Below are 20156 nucleotides of genomic sequence, written 5' to 3'. Positions count from 1 at the left end.
ATCCCCTCCATACTCCTTGCCAAGACTCGTCCTTGAACTCCCCCACTGACAGGGAGCTCACTACCTGTGGAATAGTCCATTCTCTTTTTGAACAGCTACAGCCATATGAAAGTTTGAATTTACCAGGATGGATGTCCCTGAAATGCAGCATGGAGTTTATCTCTCTTGTTTTCCAGTCCTGCTTTATTCTTTAGCATTAAAGTGCTTCCTTCACATTAAACAATCTTGAATTTCTTTTTTTATAGATTTTATTTATCTATTTTTTAGAGAGAAGGGAAGGGAAGGAGAAAGAGAAGGAGGGAAACATCAAGGTGTGGTTGCCTCTTGTGTGCCTCCTACTGGGGACCTGGCCTGCAACCCAGGCATGTGCCCTGACTGGGAACCGAACCAGCAACCCTTTGGGTACACAAGCCAGCACTCAACCCACTGAGCCACACCGGCCAGGGCACAATCTTGAATTTCTTCATATATATACAACCGCATGCTTACAAACATGCCATCACACACATGACATGAAAGTTATAATTGCTGAACAGTATATGACAAATATCTTTTTGTTACAGCTAACCTACTCTCCTTCCTCTTGTTCACTGCCCACCTAATCCGCTGTCATTGAATGTGCCATCACTTACGGAACCATTGCCTATCACTGACTGTTTCCAAGTTGTTGTTGTAGTGACCAACTCCAGAATGAAGTCTTCACACATAGCGATATGTCCTTAGGGGAGATTTACAGAAGGGCGCAGAGACTCAAGGAGCGTAAGTACTTTAAAAGGCCATGCCAGGTTCAAGGCAGCAGCCTCTGGATGAAACCCAGTGTTAATAAGCACTGAGAGCCATGCTGAGTGCTATACCGACACTATCATAGTTCTCATCACCCCCTACCTCCACCCCATGAAGCCTGACCATACCCATCCCCTGCATTTGCTTGTAAGGGAAGAACTGGAGCGGGCCAGGCATCTGGCCCTGCTCTGACTACCACATAAAGTGGCCTCTGCTGGGGTGACTTTTGGGGATAAGGGCATCCCTAAAAGACTGCAAACTGGGAAGGACTTAGGCTTGAAAAGCAACCTGGACACCACCCAAGAGTGCTGTGGCTGGTCGCCCTAGGCTCCAAAAGGCTTCCTCCATCTTTAGGAGTTCAGAAAAAGCAAGCAAGCAACATGGGACAAATGAGGACGACGGCGCAATGGCAAGAAAAGCCATCCATAAAGCCTGGCCAGCACATCCCTCCCTCCATCTATTGTCTTCATGTGGCCGCATGTCAAACTCCAGCAATGGAGACTCCCTTGTGTTTTCTGTCTGAGTCCTCCTCCAGACCGGGCGCACAGGACCTGGCTCTGGGTAGGCATGGAGACTGCATGAGCAAATAAGGAACTGCACGAACCTGCCCCACAGTGTCTTTCCAACATGAACTCTCCGTTAAGTCACAGATATGCTGACACTGTGTGCCAGACATCGAACACCACATTACTTGTAGTAACAAAAGGACCAAAAACAACTGGTTGAATAAATGCACATTTGTGCAATTAAATGCTGTGCAAAGTTTAAAATTCCGAAGCCAATCCTAAATAGATCACCGTAACTCATTCAAATCACCCCTAACCATAAGATGCATCACGACTTCACACAGCATTAAAGAGTGAGGGGAAATAATTAATGCCCCACTGATTGTAAAAGGGGCCGATGTCAGGCGTGAAACTGGGGAATACTATAGGTGGGAAAACCACGCACAGAGTAATGTATACGGCACGTTACTGCGCGTGTGTATATGTTTAAAGAGAGGGGCTTTATGATTATATGCTTTTTATAGGCAAGCAAAATTCCGTAAAGGTACACCAAGAACCTGATAACGAGTGCCCTCTTGAGACCGGGCTGGGGAATTGCGACACGGGAGAAGGGAAACCCTCTTTATATCGTTACATCCATTTGTAAACTCTGAAATTTTAAGCCATATATTCCTTTTTTAAAATACAACTTGGAAAACTACAAAATAAAATGGCGCATCCTTCTGAGAGGATTAAAGGGCATAATATTTGGAGCCAGCCTTGTATACAATATTGGCTCTATCATAGCGACTTAAGGCAAGTTCCCGTCCGCTCCGAACCGGGGCAGGTGGGAGCCCACCCCGCCGCTCGGGTCCCGAGCCGGCAGCCGTCTGCGGGCACCCCGCGGTGCAGCCCCGGCCAATCAGCGGCCGCGGGGCGGGTGGGGTGGCGGCGCCGCGCGCGAGGAACGGAGAGCGAAGCAGAGGCGCTACTGCCGTCCCGGAGCGGACCATGCCACGCTCACCCGTGGTCTTCCCACTGCTGCTTCTACTGCTGCCGCCGGTAGCCCCCGGCCTCGGGTTCCTCCACGCTGGCGGCCGGCGCCCGGAGTGCGGTCCGTGCCGGCCTGAGCGCTGTCCCGCGCCCGCGCGCTGCCCGGCGCCCGGCATTCCGGCGCGCGACGAGTGCGGTTGCTGCGCGCGCTGCTTGGGCGCGGAGGGCGCGAGCTGCGGAGGCCCCGCTGGCGCGCGCTGTGGCTCCGAGCTGGTGTGCGCCAGCCGAGCCGCAGGGGCGGCGCCCGAGGGTACCGGGCTCTGCGTGTGCGCGCAGCGCGGCGCCGTATGCGGTTCCGACGGCCGCTCTTATCCCAGCGTCTGCGCACTGCGCCTGCGCGCCCGGCAGGCGCCCCGCGCGCACCCAGGCCACCTGCACAAGGTGCACGACGGCCCCTGCGTATTTGGTAAGTCGGGCTTCCACCTGGCAGTGCTGCGGGGGCGGGGGGACACCCTAGATCTCAGAGGTATTCGCGAAAAAATGTCCCTCCTCACCTCCCAGCACTAAAGCTGCCTAGGTAGTTTTTCTTATTTGGCAGGGGGTGAAGGAGGCTGGGGCAGGAATTCACAGGCTGCACCCTCCCTTACCAAGTTCATGGAGACACCAGCCAGTGAGCTGGTGGGAATTTGGGGAGCCTGCTGTCCCTTTTGGTACTTAAATACTTGCTGATGAGGTTATTCGCAGGCCTGGTATGTTTGCCTCCACAAGACTGGGAGTTTGAGAGTGGGAGGTCCTCAACTGGTTCAAGTCCCTGGCATGGGTTGTTTGAATGGAGAGGGAGGGAACTTGAAGAAGCCAGAGGAGAAGGAGCTCCCAACCAGAACTCGGGATTTCCCGGAGCTGAGCACCAGGGCTGGGACCCTGCTGGGGATTCCTGAGGGAGCTCCCACTTAGGACGGGTAAGTCATTTGCAGACCTAGGCTCTGAAAAGATTTAGTGCCTTCAGGGCAGACCCAGGTTTTGTGGGGCTAAGGCTTACACAATTTGGAAGGTCCCACTTTAAGTAAAGGAATAGAAAATTAGTCATTGCTTGGGACCTAGAAACTTACACTTCATTAACATCTCAGTAAAGTCGGTTGTCAGTGTTATTGCTGCCCACCCTCTATGTGTACTTTGTAAGAAATCAAGCAAAAATAATCCAAAACCTTAATAAAGGGATGCCCAGAGAAACCATTATGTTTTGAAGAACTGCCCCTTTCTATGCTGCCTGGAGGGGGCAGGGGAGAGTGTAGGGTGAGTCCCAAGGAGTCCAGCTTGGGGTTCTGGCCCACAGCTGTAGACCAAGCCCGACCTAACTGCCTAAGTCAGGGCAGTGACTTCAGCTCCAACAAGGAAGACTTGGGATGGGAGAAGGCCTTAACAGGCATTGGGAAGTTTCTATGATTATCTTCTCCCAGGCTCTCCGGGCAGATGTGTGTCCAGGAGACATGCATTGTTGTGTTGTCAGAAATGGAGCAGGGATCTTCCTGTCCCAGAAACGTGGAAACAATGTGCAGCCCTTCCGTGCTGTGGCCTCCCTGGAGTGCAGGAAAATTGCTGCTGGCTATTCCTAGCGGGGGCTCCCATGGAGGAGAGAGCTGGCTGGCCCTTCCCAGCGCTGCTGTTTCCCTGAGTGACCTTGGGCTGGCCCATCCCCTGGGCTGTGTCAGTCCCTGTGGAGCCCCTGTTGAGGCCCTTTGTTTCTACCCTGTGGCATGTAAACAGTCCTGTCTCCTTCCTTTTTCTAGTTTCTGTCACTCGATTTTACAATCTGCTTTCCTCAGCAGTTCATTCACAGGCAGTTCTCTTTGTCTGCAGACAGGTAATACTTTCACTCCACACACAGGATACATAAGTGCTGACCAGGTCCCCAGAATCTGCTGGCATAGATGGTCTCAGATGATACTTCCCTGGAGTGGTGTTCTGTTCCCAAGAGAGATGCCTTGAAGATGTTTAAGATATTTAGGCCAAATCTGCCATTGTGGGGAGCAGACAGACTCCAGTGAGGGGGCAGTGCAGGGGACTGACCATGGTGACCAGTGCAGCCTGACCAGCTCCCAAGTCCCCTATACTCTGTTTTGTGCTCTTTGGGGACAGGACTTGATAGAGTTAAGTCAGGCAGGTGGTGGTTGCCATGGTTACCAGAGTGCAGCCAGATGGCAGATGGAAACCCCATACCCCTAATTCACTGAAAATTACCAAATGACAAGTAAATGTGACAGCCCCTCCACTCTGATCTATGGGCCCTGAGGCACACCTCGGGAATGGGCCCCAGGCGTAAAGATGTTCAGGGAGCCAAATGGAGGCCATACAGAAGCTCCTTTTAATGATCCCATTAGTGACAGGCATCAGGCCTCCTCAGAATCTCCCATCATCTGGGCAGTGTTTTTCCCGTTGCTTTTTGTCCTGAAATGTCTGTCTGGCCCCTGCCCCTGTGTCCTGGTCAATCAGGAAGTTGTGGACAGGGGATCTTTCCTAGCTAGTGACTAAGGCAAAAGCGGCACCTCGCTCTGTGCTGCCCTAAGGCCATCCTCTATTTAGAGGACACAGCAGAAGCACTTTTTAACAACGCCCCTGGGGACCCCGGGTGAAGGGAAGCAGACTGAGTCTCCGCAGCAGCTGTTCTGTTTCAATACTGGCGATAAAACACCCCTCCTTGGCGCCTCACCTGCTCCTACAACTGTGCGAACTCCTGACTTGAGCGGAGCGAGGCGTCTGTAAATACGTGTGAAGTTCCACCCAGTGCGGGGTGTTCTCACATGTGCCTCTCAGGAGCATTTGGAAACAGTTTTCAGACTTAAATTTCCTCCTCTGCTCTGAAAAGACCCAAAACGCCGAATGCAAGTAATCCTCTGATCAACACACATTTATGGAAGACCCACTATGTTCCCACATATGAATAATTCATTCTTTACTGTTGGAAATTGCGTTTGCATCCCATCTTCTTGCTCGATGTTTACAACTGCTCCGGCCGGGTCTCACTCCCATTACATAGAAGGGAAAGCTGAGGCATGTAGGGTGGGGGCAGGGGCAGTCTCCTGGAGCCACCTGGCTGTTCCCCAGCAGAGCTGGGGCTCCAGCCTGGGTTTTCCTGGCTCTTCTCAAGCAGGGCTGGGCACCTGTAGCCCTCTGGCAACCTCATTCGGAAGGTGCCGCCGATTGGCTGCTCTTGAGTCTCGAGAGTTTCTCAGGCCGGATCTACCTTCCAGTTTTCCCCCCAAGGTGGCTGGCTGGTTCCTCTGTTTAACGCTGGGTGATGGTTCCTGAGAGGAACAGGGTAGCATTACAAAGGGGAGGCACATGAGAAGAGCCTTGAAGGGCGAGGGGAACGTTCCTGGGCTGAGGGGGTTGGGGAGAGGCACAGTGTGAACCGAGACTCAGAGCAAAGGGGTCCTGTGGTGGCTGTGGGCTGTGGGCCTGCTGGGCAGCCACCAGGAACTGAGGCCCCTAGCAATTTAGTGCCAGGCTCAGGGGCGAAGCTCCCTTCCATCCTAAACTCTTAGTTTGCTTTCTCAACTGTCAGGTAGCCTGGCATTAAGTTGTTACCGCTGTCATTACTTTAAAAGGCTGTGTTGTTCTGTCTATGCCCTGTGGTCACTTGCTGACTTTGGGATCCTGCAAACAGCAGGTTGATGTCCTGTTCTGAGTGTGAAATTACATAGGAACAGGGTCCCATGTCAGTGCCCACCGGGCCACTGAGCCCCCGAAGCTTCTGTGAGCTCTTGAGATCCTGAATCTTAGAAAATTTCCCTTGGTTGAAATTCCAGCTCCACTTAGAAATCGGTCTTTGTGAAGCATGTGTTACCAGGTAACCAGGAGAGGCGGTGAATGCCACTTTGTGAGAGGGACAAAGGAGGGGGGGGTCTCCTGCTCAAAAGCCTTTCATGCCGAGGGAGGGGTTTGAGGCGCAGGCTGCAGGGAGCAGGACTGAGCCGTTTCTCCCTCGCTGTAACATGACGATTAGCATAAATTATCAGGGCTGCTCAGTGCGTTGATCAGTCAACCCTCTGGTGGTGCGCCCTTTCCTACAGGTAGATGGGGTCCTGGGGGATGGCTTTTAATATTCTCTCTTTCCCTAGCGCCATTAACTCTGAAGAAATCTCAGAGGCACGTGGGAAGATTGTTCGTTCCAGCCATCAAGGACGTAGCTGATGGGGCAGGGGGTCAGATCCCCACACACTATAATAATGACATTGATCCCTTTCATTTGTGCAGACCCGCAGGTTTAATAATGCAGCCCCACCCATTCTCTCCCTGCACCCTGGGGGGTGAGGGCCAAAGTCGTCACCTTCATTTGCAGATCAGGAGGAAGCAGTGAGCAAGCTCCTGTGGCAGTGACCCCAGCTCCGGGCATCTGAGACTCCCTGGGTGCATTTTGCCCACCGACAGCGCTGCCTTTGTCGGGACACACCTGGTAACTGTTGTCTGTTACCCGATGGTCAGAGTTGTGCTGGCCCAGCATTGCCAGGACTGTCGCTGGCATGAACAGAGGAAACAAGTATTGAGCAAGGAAGGGCTAGAAAGACAAAGCTGGCACATTCACAGACCCAGCAGACCAGGCACCATCCTCTCTCTTAAGAGCCATGTGACTCCTGTCAGAGGCAGGTGGGAAGGGAGGCCCTGGCTCTTCCGGGAGTGTGGCTGCCCTGGCAACTGTAAGGCCTTGCCCTGGGCTCGCCCGAGGAAGGGCTGTGGGTTGCGGCCTCTGGAGCCTTGGGCAGGCCTGCTCACCAGAGGCCAATAGAGGCATCTTCGAGGAGACTACCCTCAGGGTGCAGCAACCCGCCGTGTCCTCAGGTCCCTCCGTGGAAGCCTTGACTGTTGGCAAGGGCCTGGTAACTTCCTCACTGGCAGCATATGGGGAGCAGAGTGGAGGGGAGGGAGAATGGACTGCCAGGCTCACTTTAAAGAAGACACTGAGGCCACGTCATAGTGCTGGGGTGTGGCAGAGACAGGATTGGAACGTGGGTTCCTCCTGCCTGGGGCAGTCATGGCGTTGAGCATCCCAGTGCCACACTTGAATGAGCCCTCCAGGACAGTAGGGCTGGGAGCATCCTGCTGGTGTTGAGGACACGTGGCCTGTTTAATGGTGTCTTCACAAGAGCCATTCGCTTGGGGTGAGGCCTGGGGGTGGTTTCCATTCCTGGGCAGAAAAGGGTCAGCGCATAGCTGTGTATCTTCACACGAGCCTGCGTGCAAGGGTGGCCCCTGGCTAGCGTCTAGGGACGAGGGTTTCGGGACCGATAGTGGCGGCTCACTGCCTGCACTGAACAAAGCACAGCTGAACATATGCTCTCTTTCTGGGAGCCTGGAACTGCCGTCCGTAGTAGGCAGAGGGAACCTAGGCGACTGGCCCCAGCAACAACTGTCAGGCCCAGAGTGTCTGGTGAGCTTCCCTGGTAGGTGGCATTTTGCACAGGTTGTCACAGTCCGTTGCTGGGGAACTAAGTGTGTCCTGTGTGACTTCGCCGGGAGAGGCTCTCAGAAGCCTGCGTCTGGTTTCCCCAGTCCTGGCGTGCCTCTTCCCTCTGCTGATCTGCTTTGTCTCTTTCTGCTGCAATAAATCATAGCTGAGAGTAAAGCTGGGCTGGGTCCTGTGGTCCCCCCAGCAAATCATGCAACCCAGGGGTTGTCCTGGGAGCCCCCAACACAATCCCCAAGGAAGGCTTTCTCACATGAGGAAGGCGTCCACACAGAATGACAGATGTTTCACTTTAAAAATCAGTGTGGCGTTAAGGGACTCAGGGCCCTGGGTTTGAGTCCCTGTCCCTCCACACACGTCACCTCTCGGAGCCTTGGTTTTCTCACTTGTAAAGTGGGGACAAATGCAGGGCTGGTGTGAGGATGAAGAGTAGTGGAGGCGTCACAGAAGGACGGGGCAAGATGGTGTGGACAGAGCTTGGGGCCAGAGCCTGGGCCCATGGCGTTGCCCCACCATTTAAGGCTGGGGGGCCTGGCTCACCTGCCCGGCTGGTGGGACCACTGGAGAGACCAGACAGGTGCACAACCCCTGTGACAGAAGCACGCCCGGCACGCGTCGGCCCTCAGTGTCAGCCGGTGGCATCATTACCAGTATTACAATGATGGTGATGGCTGATTGTAAAGAGCTGTTATGCATAAAAATATTGTCAGTTTAAAATCGGATGTGTCAACATTAAAGTCAGATGACTGTGACAGAGACACAGGAGGAAACCATTCGCGGTAACGGCTCTGTGTCTCCGTTGTGGCGGCATTTGCATGACCGTGGGCATCTGTCAAAACCAGAACTGTGCTCCAGAGAGCGAACGTACCGTATGTAAATTTAAGGATAAAGATTTGAATGCCACTCTGTCATCCAGCGTAGGGGGTTCTTTTGTAAAACAAATGGCATTTCCTGCCGGGAAATCAGTGGCAAAGACAGTATTTCCAAGACAGGCTTTCTCAAGTGTAGTTATTGCCAGAGCGGGAGAGGGAAATGCAAGGAGAGAAAGGTGAAATGTGATTTACTGGTTTATTCATTTAGGCCTGAAAGGGATGGATGAAAGCTCATTTAAAATTTATGACTTTACATGAATGGAAGTAAAACACGTTGATTGAGTGTCCCTTTGGAACCCACGGCAGGCCCTGGCATAAGACGTGGTTCTGACTGTCCACACAGCGAGCCCTCTGAGGATCAGCGTGGGCTTCGGGGAGGCGACGCTGGCAGGACGGAGGACGTGAATAAATCAGACTCTATTTTTTGTCTGTGCAGGTGGGGCTCTTGCCAGAGGGCAGGGCTCTCGTGGTTCTCTGCGGCAGCCAGGCTGGTGGCCAGGGCACATCAGGCAGTGTTGGAAGCCCAGGACCTTGGTTCACTGGGGGGACATTGGCTCTACTCAGGGTTGTGGGTCTTAGAGGGCAGTGAGATGGGCACCGCTGAAGGAGCGAGCTGCCCAGGCTGAGGGGGAAAGGGCAGTGTCTCTATCCACCTCACTGGTGGCCCTTGGGACACCCAGAGGGCAGCGTTGGTATAAACAGGTGGGAGACACAGGGAGGTGGGTCCAGCTCCCATGAGGGCAAAGCTTTCTTACCTGCAGAGCCCTCCAAGGATGGAAGAGCCTGGCTCCATTATCCTGGCTGCATAGCCGTCTGTCACAGAGGCGTGCAAGTGGAGGCTCGATGAGCACACCATAGACGCAGGCACAGGATCTGGGGGAGTTAGGCCTCTCTGTTTGAGACTCTGCAGCTCTAAGACAGTTTCCCAAAGTTGGGTTTTGTTTTTGTGTTTGGCACCAGCTTGACAGAGTCTGCTTCCCAGTCTGTGCGAAGGAGCCAGACCAGCCTCATTTCTGTGTCCTTTCACTCCTGTTCCGTCCCCTTTCCCTCCAGCCTTTTGTCTCCCTCTCTTTGTTCTCCTTTTCTTCTCCGAGGCCGCGGCTTGCTGGGCTGTCCTTGAGTCTCCAGGGAAGCCCCAGGAGTCCACACTCGCTGCAGTCAGTTGGCTCGAGGATGAATGTGCCTGCTCTTTTATTTGCCGTGCGTTTCCTCGCCCAGCCATCTGTGTACCAGACCTGCTCCTGACCCCCACTTGCGTGTCATGCTAACTGAAACCATCACTTTCCCACTCGTCACATGAGAAGACCAGCTCAGTGACCCTGTGAAGCCAAGGGTATTGTTCACATCTTCCAGACAAGCAGACCCGAACAGCATTTTCCTCCCCAAGGACCGCATTTTCTCGTTGCCCAAGACACCATAGGGTCAGGGGCAAGGGTGGGCCAAGCTTGCCTTCTTGTGCAAGTGAGACCAGGTGGAAGCACCTGGGCCGCAAGGCAGGCTCCGATTCAGCAGGCAAAAGTGGTGCAGAGCCCTGGCCCTGGACTAGAACACACCCTCTGAGCCCTGCACCTGGGGAGCCGCCTACCTGTGGGCTCGGGGGTGCATGCCACGCAGAGGTAGAGACACTGGAGGGCCACTGGACTTGGTGCTTTTAGCCCCAGTGTGGGCGGAGCACATGCCAGGCCCAGAGAGGAGGGAGGAGAGTGGAGTATCGGCTAAGAATTTCTGACTCAGATGCCCGCACGCTCTCCAGTCCCAGCCAGTGAGCCCACGCGCTCCCTCTCCTTTCTGCAGTGCTCTGGCAGCCCAGATCCACTGATGCCCAGTCTCTACACAGCTTCCAGCCCAGCGGTTTTGCCACCGGAGTGTGGGAGGTGTGTGGGGTGGGGGAGGCCAAGTGAGGAGCCTGTGAGTCTGTGATATGCAAATGAGCCTCTTGAAAGGGCCTCAGGGGGTCTCTGCTCTGGGGTGGATGCACTGTTCTACTTGGTGTTATTCTGTGAAACGCCCGCCTCTGGGAAGGAGAAAGGCCCATCTGTCAGAAGACTGTTGTTGGTGAAGGACACCAGCCCCTCCCAGAGTCCTGTCCTGTCCTTGAGCCGAAAGCAGATGGCAGCCGGGCCCGGGAGGAGTGCAGCGAGACCGGAGCCCTGCTGCAGACGTGCTGCGTGATTTTGGGTGGCTGCCTTTTCTCTCTGGTCCCTGTTTTCTGGTCCCTTCGTAGAACAAAGGCGATGGGTGAGGAAGCACACAGGCATCCTTTCCGGTCCAAGGCAAACGCGTTTCCACGACTTCTTGCCTGAGAGTTTGTTCTCTGTGGGTGGAGAGCGTGTGTCGGCCACCGCTCTCCCACTGTGCTCTGTCCCAGCAGGCTCTTCGCAGGCGGGGAATTCTAGAAGTGGGGCCCTTGGGACCTGGCAGGGTAATGGTTGTGCTTCCTTGTCCTGTCGCCCAGCTCCCGTGGTCATCATCCCACCCCGAAGTGTTCGCAACGTCACCGGGGCACAGGCGCACCTGTCCTGTGAGGTGAGGGCTGCACCGCCCCCAGTCATCACATGGAGGAAGGTACTTACAGCCAAGAACTCGAGTGTGTGTGTGTGTGTGTGTGTGTGTGTGTGTGTGTGTGAGAGAGAGAGAGAGAGAGAGAGAGACGGGGGCGGGGGGGAGGTGTAAATGTTTTCTTCTAAGTGTTTCTGTGTATATTTTTTGTGTGGACCAGAGGATTTTAAAAGGATATCTTACAGGGGTGTCCAGCCTTTCGGTTGGGGTGTCTCTGGGCCACACTGGAAGAAGAGCAGTCTTGGACCACACATTAAATACATTGAGACACATAATCACAAAAACATCTCATAATGTTTTAAGAAAACTTAACAATTTTGTGTTGAGCTGCTGGTTGGACACCCCTGTTATATATACCATCCCTCTGCCTCCAGGTTTATGCTACAAAACTTTCCTCCAAAAGCTGTCCCCGGAGAAGGGCAGTTGCCATCGTTCCTGTGGCGTTTGCTCTCTTGGCCACTTAGCTGTCCGGAAAGTTCTGCTGGTTATCTAGCTTGGACCAGCTGGGATGAAGTTAGAGGCTGCCTCACCAGGTTTGGGCTTTAGAAAGACTTGGGTGGTGGCAGGTAACCCAGTCCTGTCCCCAAACCAGATCCTCCTGCAGATCCATCAGTATTTGAGAGACTAGCATGGGTCACAGCAGACGTTGTCCCCTTGTCGCAACAGCCCCGACAAGGGCCGTGGCATTCTGAACTGCTTCCGTGAGGCAGTGGGGGCGTCCACATCTTTGCTGTCTGTCGGGGTGTGCTGTCTGCACATAATTTAGCGTTTAAAAGCGACACACATTTCAGTAGGAGCAAGGGCTGCTAGGGTTTTGGCCTTCAGGTCAGCGGGAAGATGAAGACAGTGAAGGTGTCTGTGGGGTGGCATGTACCCGGAAATGCTTTCACTAAACCCCTCCTGGTTCTCCTGTCCTCTTCAGGTCACACAGTCTCCTGAGGGCACCCAGGTGCTGGAGGACCTGCCTGGAGACCATGTCAACATAGCTGTCCAGGTGCGAGGGGGCCCCTCCGACCACGAGGCCACAGCCTGGATTTTGGTGAGCATCCCGTTTGTTTAGGACTACTGGCTATGATTGGCCCATACAAAGCACCCTTGATACTTCTGTAACATGTCACACGTTTCTTATCTGCTTCTCACTGGACCCTGTGAAGACTGTCAGGAAAGCAAGGCAGGTCGTGTAACCCCTGAGAGCATAAGTGATCTTCGGTGGTAGCAGTTAGAGCCCCAGAAAGATATCCATGTCCTAGGCCTGGAACCTGTGGATGTTTTCTGTTATATGGCAAGAAGGGGTTAAGGTTGTAGCTGGAATTAAGGTTGCTAATCAGCTGACTTTCATAAGGAAGTTACCCCAGATTATCTGGGTGGGGCCAAGGTCATCACAAGAGTCCTTTAAATGTGGAAGAGGGAGGCAGGAGAGAGCCAGAGAGATGGGAGTGTGAGAAAGACACGACCCACCATCGCTAGCTTTGAAGACAGAGGAAAGGGGCCTCAAGCCAAGGAGTGCAGACTGCCTCTGGACCGGAAAAGGCAAGAGCAGACACTCCCCAAGGGCCTCTGGAAAGACGGCAGCCCTGCCGACACCGTGAGTTTGGCCCGCTGAGACCTACCTGGACTTGCGGCCTCAGCAAGGGTAGATGGTGTGCGTGTCGCTTCAAGCCACTGGGTGTGTGGTGCTTTGTTATGGCCACTGTAGGAAACTTGCCCAAGGCCACACGGCCAGTGAGGAGGGAGGACGGCATCTCTGGGTCCTCTCATGGCTCCTCCATGCCACTTGCTGCAGGTTTGCGGGAATGCCATGTGTTTGAAGGGGCCCTGGAGTGATGAGACAGGGGTCCGTGTTTGGCCAAGTCACTCTGCCTCTGAGCTTCTGTGCCCACGGTTTTAAAAAGAGGGCTTTGCACTGGACAGCGTCCAAGGGCCACGTGACTCTAATAGTCTGTGACTTACCTGCTAGTCCCCTGGAGCATGAGGCTAATGACCATCCTCCCCTTCGTCCACCACTGGTGGGAATTCAAAATGAGATGGTGCACATAAACCCTCCTGATCTGTAGAGGGACCCACGATCGATAGGAGCCATTCTAGCAAGAGAGGAGAGAGCTGGTGTGGCTCTGCTCTACAGGGGCAGGAGGCTGGGCTGCCCTGGGGGTGTCTTCCCCACTGCCCCACCACCTCTCTGAGGTTTGGTGACTCTTCTGCATCCAGCTCAGAAACTCAGAATGTGGTTGGGTCCGTGGCTTTTTCAAACCCAAGCCTCTGTGTCCACAGTTTGTAAAAAAAAGAGAGCTTTAGACTGGACAGCATCCAAGAGCCCCATGACCTTAACCTTCCCATGCTTTATTATGAGAAAGTACAGAGGAAAAAATTTTCTCTGGTGTTAATTTGTGAAGGCTGCCTCCATTGGGAGCCCTTGTGGGCCATTTCTTAGGCAATAGATTGTTATTCTTTTAATTTGCAATATTTTCCTTATAAGCTATACCTTCAAAAAGAGGACCAGCCTGGCTGGTATGACTCAGTAGACTGAGCGCCAGCCTGCAAACCAAAAGGTCACTCACTGTTCGATTCCCAGTCAGGGCACATGCCTGGTGGTGGGCCAGATCCCTAGTTGGGGATGTGGTGATTAATGTTTCTCTCCCTCTTTCTCCCTCCCTTCCTTCCTCTCTAAAAGTAAATAAATAAAATCTTTAAAAAAAAAAAAGAGGACTAGATAGCCCACCATAAAAGGCAGGAATGCAGAGGAAACACTAAAATGAGAGCCAGGACAGAGGACACTGAGGAGGCAAGAAGAAAGACAGAGTGAGCTCTCGCTTACTCTGAAAAGGAGTGAGTGGTCAGAGGTCTCGTGAAGGCCACATACCGGAGTGGTTGTGCTGTGCCCCAGGGAACTACACGAACGTGCTCACTGTGCTTCCAGATCAGCCCTCTGAGGAAGGAAGACGAGGGAGTGTACCAGTGCCACTCGGCCAACGAGCTGGGGGAGGCCCAGTCCCGTGGCACGGTGACAGTTAGTGACCTGCATGTGTACAAACTCCTTCGTTTCCCAGCTCCAGATGACCACATGTGACAGGGTAAGTACGCCTTCTAAGTCATTTTGGGTGTGTATACACCTGTGTCACAAAAAATTGAGATGGTTTATAAGATGTGTAATAAAAAGGAAGAAAAACACATAAACCAACAAAACCAGAAGGGCTCAAAGCAAGAGCAGGAACCTACTGCAATTAGCAGGTGGCATCTCTAGCACGTTCCATGTCACTCTGGGCTTCCTGCCCAGCACGCATGGCAGGAGCTGTGAATGTATGGGCATCCAGAAGGTAAAAAGGGCCTGTCGTGTCTGTTTCTGAGGCGGCACCAAATATTTCCTCCAGAATCTCCTGGAGCGAGCAGACACTGTCATGGCCTCAACACCCGTGCGAAAATGTGCCCACCGAGAAGAGAGCATGAGCTGTTCGTCTCTGTCTGGTTCCCCCTTGTCGGCAGCTCCACCACTCTAGGCTGTGCCTCCCTGTCCTCGACACAGTGCGATTCTCAGCACATCTGCAGAGACTCTACACCTCCCTGGGCCAGGTGGGCCTGTCCTCAGAGTCAGCTGGGAGAGAGCAGGGTGGCAGCTGTCCTTTGCCGACAGGTGGACCGTGAACTTAGGACACGACCCCTTGTTAGCCGGCTTCTGCTGCCTAACAATCCCCAAACCTCGCTGGCTCATGGCTACCAACATTTATCTCTTGCTTGCTCACATTCCTTCTCAAGGTGGCGGGTTAGCTGTGGCTCCATTCTACGTGTCATCTTCTATGACAGGGATGCAGCCGGAGGAGCAGCCCTGGTGTGGAACCTGTCTACTCTTGTGGCAGAGGGGATGAGCAGGAGTCCACACCAAGCATACAGTCTCATTTAAAGTTTCTGTCACAGCCACTTCCATCCACTGGCCAAAGCAAGTTCCGTGGCCACACCCCAATGCACAGGGGCTGGTAGAGTCTGCTCCTCTCCCCGGAGGCCCAAGGCAGGGAAGCCCGGGCCTCCTACAGGGTGGGAGAACTGTCCTGAACAGGCACCGGTGCCAAGGCCTGCTGGCAAGGACTTCATAGAGCAGGGAAAACGAGAAGCAGGCTTGATAGTTCGTGAAAAGCAGAAGGATGTTGCTGTGGTTGTCATGCATAGTACTCCATCTGCAGCCACTACTGCTAGGCACTTTCTGTGCCCAAGGCCTTACATCAGGTCTGTAGGGGATGCAGGGAAAACAGAAAAGTGAACGCCATTAAACTACAAGGAACACAGAGCCAAGGAAACACGGGGCGTGCGCAAGTGTGGGGCGAGTCAAGCAGCTTAGAGCTGAGGAGACAAAGGGAGACTGTGCTGTGGTCCCCTCAGGGGCCGGGGGTTTGAGGGGGAAAATGCAGTGAACTCACCCAATAGAAATGCAGTTTGGGGACGGCTTTTATAGTGCCCTGGTGCTCGCCTTTCTGTTTTATTCTGATAAATATATAACAGAAAGTCAAGTGTTGGGACTTTTTGTCTTGTATGCCTGTATGTGCGTACATATGTGTATGTGCATACATGTATGTGTGTGACTATATGTTCCATGTTTTAAGTATATATAGTTTTTAAGTATAAGTATAAATATGTATATATTCTATTTAAAAAACCAGAAATTTTACTAGGTTTTTCTTCTGGACAGTCCATCATAGATGAGTTTTCAAAAGGGAGCCATGGAATTTTAAGAGCATGGGCACCTCCCAGTTCCCGAGTTCCCTCTGCGAGGTGCACTACAGGCCGGCCCCTGCTTGCATACCTCCAGAGAAGCAGTGCTCACTACCACAAGAGCTGTCTCTGGGTTTTCCAGTGTCTGGAAGTTTTTCCTCATAGTAAGTTGGGGTCCTTGAAACGTCCACCCGCCAGCTGTGCACGTGCTCCTTGGGCCCCCAGGGCCCCGGTCATGGCCACAGCGCTCCTCGCCCGGCGGAGATTTAAAGTTAAGGGTCATTTCCCGTGCCTTCTACTCACCAAGCAGTTGACCGTGACAGAGCAGTCTCCTTTCCCCTAACTCTGTTCCCACTTCCCTCCCAGGCTCTCAGAAACGCTGATCACAGGATGACGGAAAAGTCAAGTCCTACATCGTTTTGCTCCGGGGCAAGTTAGAGAAACCGTGTTTGTAGAAGACCCCTTTTGTGTGTTTTTCAAAGTTAGATGCAAACTAGATTCACATGCAGATGTGGTTTTTAGCAGGGCAAACGCTGGGGAAATGGCCTGCATGTGGTTTTTTATACTTTAGAAGTGAATTGCTCCATCAGAACTCTTTTTCTAACTGCTCCCCCCGGGGAAGATCACGGCATGGTACACTGGGAACTCGAAAGGGCTGGACGGGGCACGCGGTAGCTGCGACTCTACCTCATCCGTCTGCGGCTGATCAGTGGGGCTCTGCGACCGAGTGAGTATGTGTTGTGGCAGGGAGTGGGGGGCCTGCTGTCCCCCACCTGACCTCTGACTTGCTGTGTGACCTGGACAGGTCCTTCCCCTCGCTGGGTCTTGGTCTCGTCTCCTGCAAATGTGGCATTTGGACTGGATGTTACCTGTGGCCCTTCCAGCCCTGCATGCTGGAGTAGGATGGCCCTGTGGATAAAATGTGGGAAGTGTGATCTGAGCGTCCTTTTTAAACTGGTGCTTCCTCAAAAACAAGGGCTATTGCTTCATACTCGGGTACAGACAGCTGGCTGTAGCTCCTTTCTCCCTGCTGGTTTCTCATCTTAAAGAAACACTTTACCCGACTCAGGGGCCCTGTGGCTGGGCGTCTGGGGACCAGGATGTCCACTTGCGAACAAGCCCAGCATCCCCTCACCCAGTGGGCAGTGGAGGCCCGGCCGCGCTCCCTCTGGGGGATGGAACAGAGTGTGATAGAACATGTTTTATGTAGAAATGTTTTGACCTCAACCAGGAATGTGGCTTGCTTTCTTTTTTTAATGAGGAAAGAAAGAAGGAAAATATTTGATATCTGGGATTTTAAAAAATAGATATCCTAGGCAATTAAAAATTTTTAAATTGGGATCTCACATGCGGATAGTCCTTAAAGTTCACGAAGCCATCTGTGGCCACTTCCCAGCTCCCAGGTAGCAGTGGGGGCACATACTGGTGCACCTCCCCCTTTGCAGATGAGGAAACTAGGCCCCGAGAGTGAAGCACTTGCCCGAGGTCTGCAGGCCTCTGAGAAGGGCTCTTCCCACTGCATGGTGCAGCTTCTCAGGACGAGCTCGTAACCACATGAAGGAAGGGGCGGCCCGTCCCACGGGTTTCAAGGATTCTTGTCCAGGCCCACCTCTACTTCTGAAGCACAACCTCATGCTGCCTGGGGTGGGCATGCCATTTTGGGGTCCATTTTGGAACTGCATTCCCTGCCTTTAAGGCTGGCGGTCCCACCTCTGGAATATTGGGACAGTGTCACCCTGACACACTGCACAGCAGGAGAATGACCTGGGACTCTAGAGCCATGAGGCCCATTTGGGACCTCGGCCCTGGCTTGCTGTGCGACCCCGCCCAAGTCCCCTTTGCTTTCTGCACCCCGGTTTCCTCCTTTCAATAAGCAAGGAATGAAACTAGGTGGGTAGTTTTCAGAGTTTAAAACATTGGAACCCCTTCTTTGAATACAATTAGAATTGAAACTGATCAAAGTGGAAGCTCTTTCTGTTTGGAGGTTGGAGCTGCTGGGGATCCTGCTCACAGCCCCTCTCCACTCAGCACCCCCTCCCTCTCTAATGGGTGGGCAGACACTCAGGAGAAATAGGGATGCTGAGGCCCTGGGGAAGGTAGCAGAACAGCGTGCATCTGTGAATACACACACTTAACGAAATCAGTTACGTCCCCTCAGATCTGCCTGCTCGAAATCGAAGAGCTGGGTGTAGAGCCAGAGAGCAGGGTGCATGGAGCCCAGCACGAAGACTGCTCGAGGCTGGGTTTACCATCATAATTACGTGCAAAAATAACATAAATGTTACCCTGTCTGACATTTTCACCAAAACCAAAAACGTGATTGCCCCACCTTAACGACGTCTCAGCCCTGTGAGTCCCCGGGCTTCTGCGCAGGCTGAAGGAACCTGTGCTGTGGCTGGTACCGTCTGGAAACACAATTCCCCAGAGAACCTGTGCTGCCACCCTACACTCACAGACGTGATGACGTCACATGACCCTGCCCCCCGCATATGACCCTGCCCCCCAGCAATAAATGTTTTTAAGGACAGTCTTTGTGGTCTCTGTTGCTGGCCCAGGTTCCACTGGTGCTTTGTCACCCCCATGCCTCTTGCCCCTTTTTGGTCGCCTATGTCCTCCTCACCTCCCACCTGCGCTGTTGTCACAGCCCCGCCCGGTCACCCTGTGTGTGGTTATTAACTGGTCCTAATTGTCTGCTGCTGGCACGGTTCCCCTCACTCTCCCTGAACTTGGGTTTCCCATAGTACGAGCATCCTAGGGTTTAATTCACTCACTAGACCTGCACTCTGGTGAGACTTGAGTGGAGGATGAGTGGGATGATGTCACTGTCTTTCCGAGGAAGCACAAAATGTCTGCCTTGTGATCAGAGAAGGGGAAGATCAGGGAAGACTTCCTGGAAGAGGAGGAGAGGAAGCATCTGAGCTGGGATGGCGTGGGGATAGGGATTCTCGGCTAGGAAAGCAGCACACAAAAGCAGCAGGGGTGGAGAAGTGTGGCTTTGTTTGTGAACAGGGCGTAGGAACCACTGTGCTTTTGGGAGCTGTAGGGGCAAGTCTGTGGTGGGGGGCTAGGCCACACCCCCGAATGCCACTAGAAGAGGCTGGACTTGATGCCGTAAGCAGTAGGCAGCCTGAATCTCAGTTTTCTGTTGTCAGCTGAGTTATAACTAGGTTCGAGGGAGATCATCTGAAAGCCAGTGTCCAAGCCCAAATGGACCCACTTCCCACCTTAACTAGAAAAGGCTGATTTTTAGTGGAAACAGATTTTTGGTCAGATTTTATGGTGAATTTAATCCTATGTTTTTAAAAAAACATTGCCCTCCTCTGTCCCCTCAGGGATGGATGACGCAGGGAAAATTAATAAAAATGAGCAAGTCAGTCGACAGTGAACAATCTCCTCTAATGAATTTCCTCACTCCCAGCCTTCGCCAGGGCCTCTTGAACATTAAATCAGAGAGAGAGATGATTATGTGATATTTTAATTAATTAAGGGAAACTAAAGTGCCCTGGTGTCTGCGGCTCAATAATGAATTCAGAACTTGGGAACCCACCACCCAGGGCAGAACTGGATACCAGGACTTGCGTTCCCTCGGCTCCATGGGGCAGGGCTTTCTGCAGTGAGACCTCCCCCACCACCACACCAGGACCACCTCTGAGGTCAGCCTCCACTGCATCCAGGGGCTGAGGAGTTACCTGCATCTCTCCTTCCTCCTCCCTAACTTCGCCCCCCATTCCCACCAAGAAGAGTGAAAGTCATGACTATCAGGCGGTGGGAGTGGGGGTCGGGGGAGAGAAGCCTCTCGTCTCCGTTCCTAATTCCACCCACCACACACCTCTGCGGAGCACCTACTACCACCTACTACATAGGCACTAGGCTTCACGGGGCACCGAGGGGTCTGCACTCAGTAAAAAAGTGTCGAATAAATGGATAAACTTGCCACCTTGTCCCCAGACCCGCTCCTCCAGCTAGCTGCCCTTTCATGGTGCTGGCACCAACACCCACTGGATTACCCCAGCCAGCCTGGTGGGGTCACCTCCTGTCACCCACGATCTCCCACCCATCCTCACCCCTGGTTCAGGTTAGCATCACGGGCATGGGCAGTGAGTGGTGTCCTGAGTGGCCTCCAGCTTCAGATTGCCCCCCACCCCAAGCCTATCCTCCCACTGAAAATAAGCCAGCTTTGGAAACCAAAATATGACCCAATGACCCTTCCAAAACTCTGTTTCCCACCAGTGGACAAAGTGTGGACATCCTCGCAGGGTGTACAGCCCTCCCTGCCCCCCACTCCCAGCCCCTGCCCCCTCCCAGGCC

At 53.3% G+C, this 20156-nt stretch overlaps 2 protein-coding genes across 2 annotated transcripts in view; one reads left to right on the top strand and one right to left on the bottom strand.

Annotated features, from left to right (window-relative positions):
- The window catches only part of LOC118979644 (stimulated by retinoic acid gene 6 protein-like), a 40236-nt gene extending 37862 nt beyond the window's left edge, over positions 1–2374 (bottom strand). The window contains exon 1 of the mRNA XM_037035817.1: positions 2293–2374. The gene's annotated coding sequence lies outside the window, so the exon portion shown is untranslated. The remainder of the gene's footprint in view (positions 1–2292) is intronic.
- Positions 2243–18327, top strand: IGFBPL1 (insulin like growth factor binding protein like 1). Its single transcript, XM_037035818.1, has 5 exons — positions 2243–2727; positions 11050–11159; positions 12076–12192; positions 14068–14221; positions 16215–18327. Exons 1-4 carry the CDS (start codon positions 2280–2282, stop codon positions 14215–14217), a joined length of 825 nt encoding a protein of 274 aa, XP_036891713.1. The 5' UTR covers positions 2243–2279; the 3' UTR covers positions 14218–14221; positions 16215–18327.
- The last annotated feature ends 1829 nt before the right edge of the window (positions 18328–20156 follow it).

Source organism: Sturnira hondurensis, unplaced genomic scaffold (assembly GCF_014824575.4).
Source record: "Sturnira hondurensis isolate 20B ecotype Veracruz unplaced genomic scaffold, ASM1482457v3 Scaffold0022566, whole genome shotgun sequence".
In the NCBI taxonomy this organism is placed as follows: Eukaryota; Metazoa; Chordata; class Mammalia; order Chiroptera; family Phyllostomidae; genus Sturnira; species Sturnira hondurensis.
This window is presented reverse-complemented; position numbering and strand designations above follow the sequence as displayed.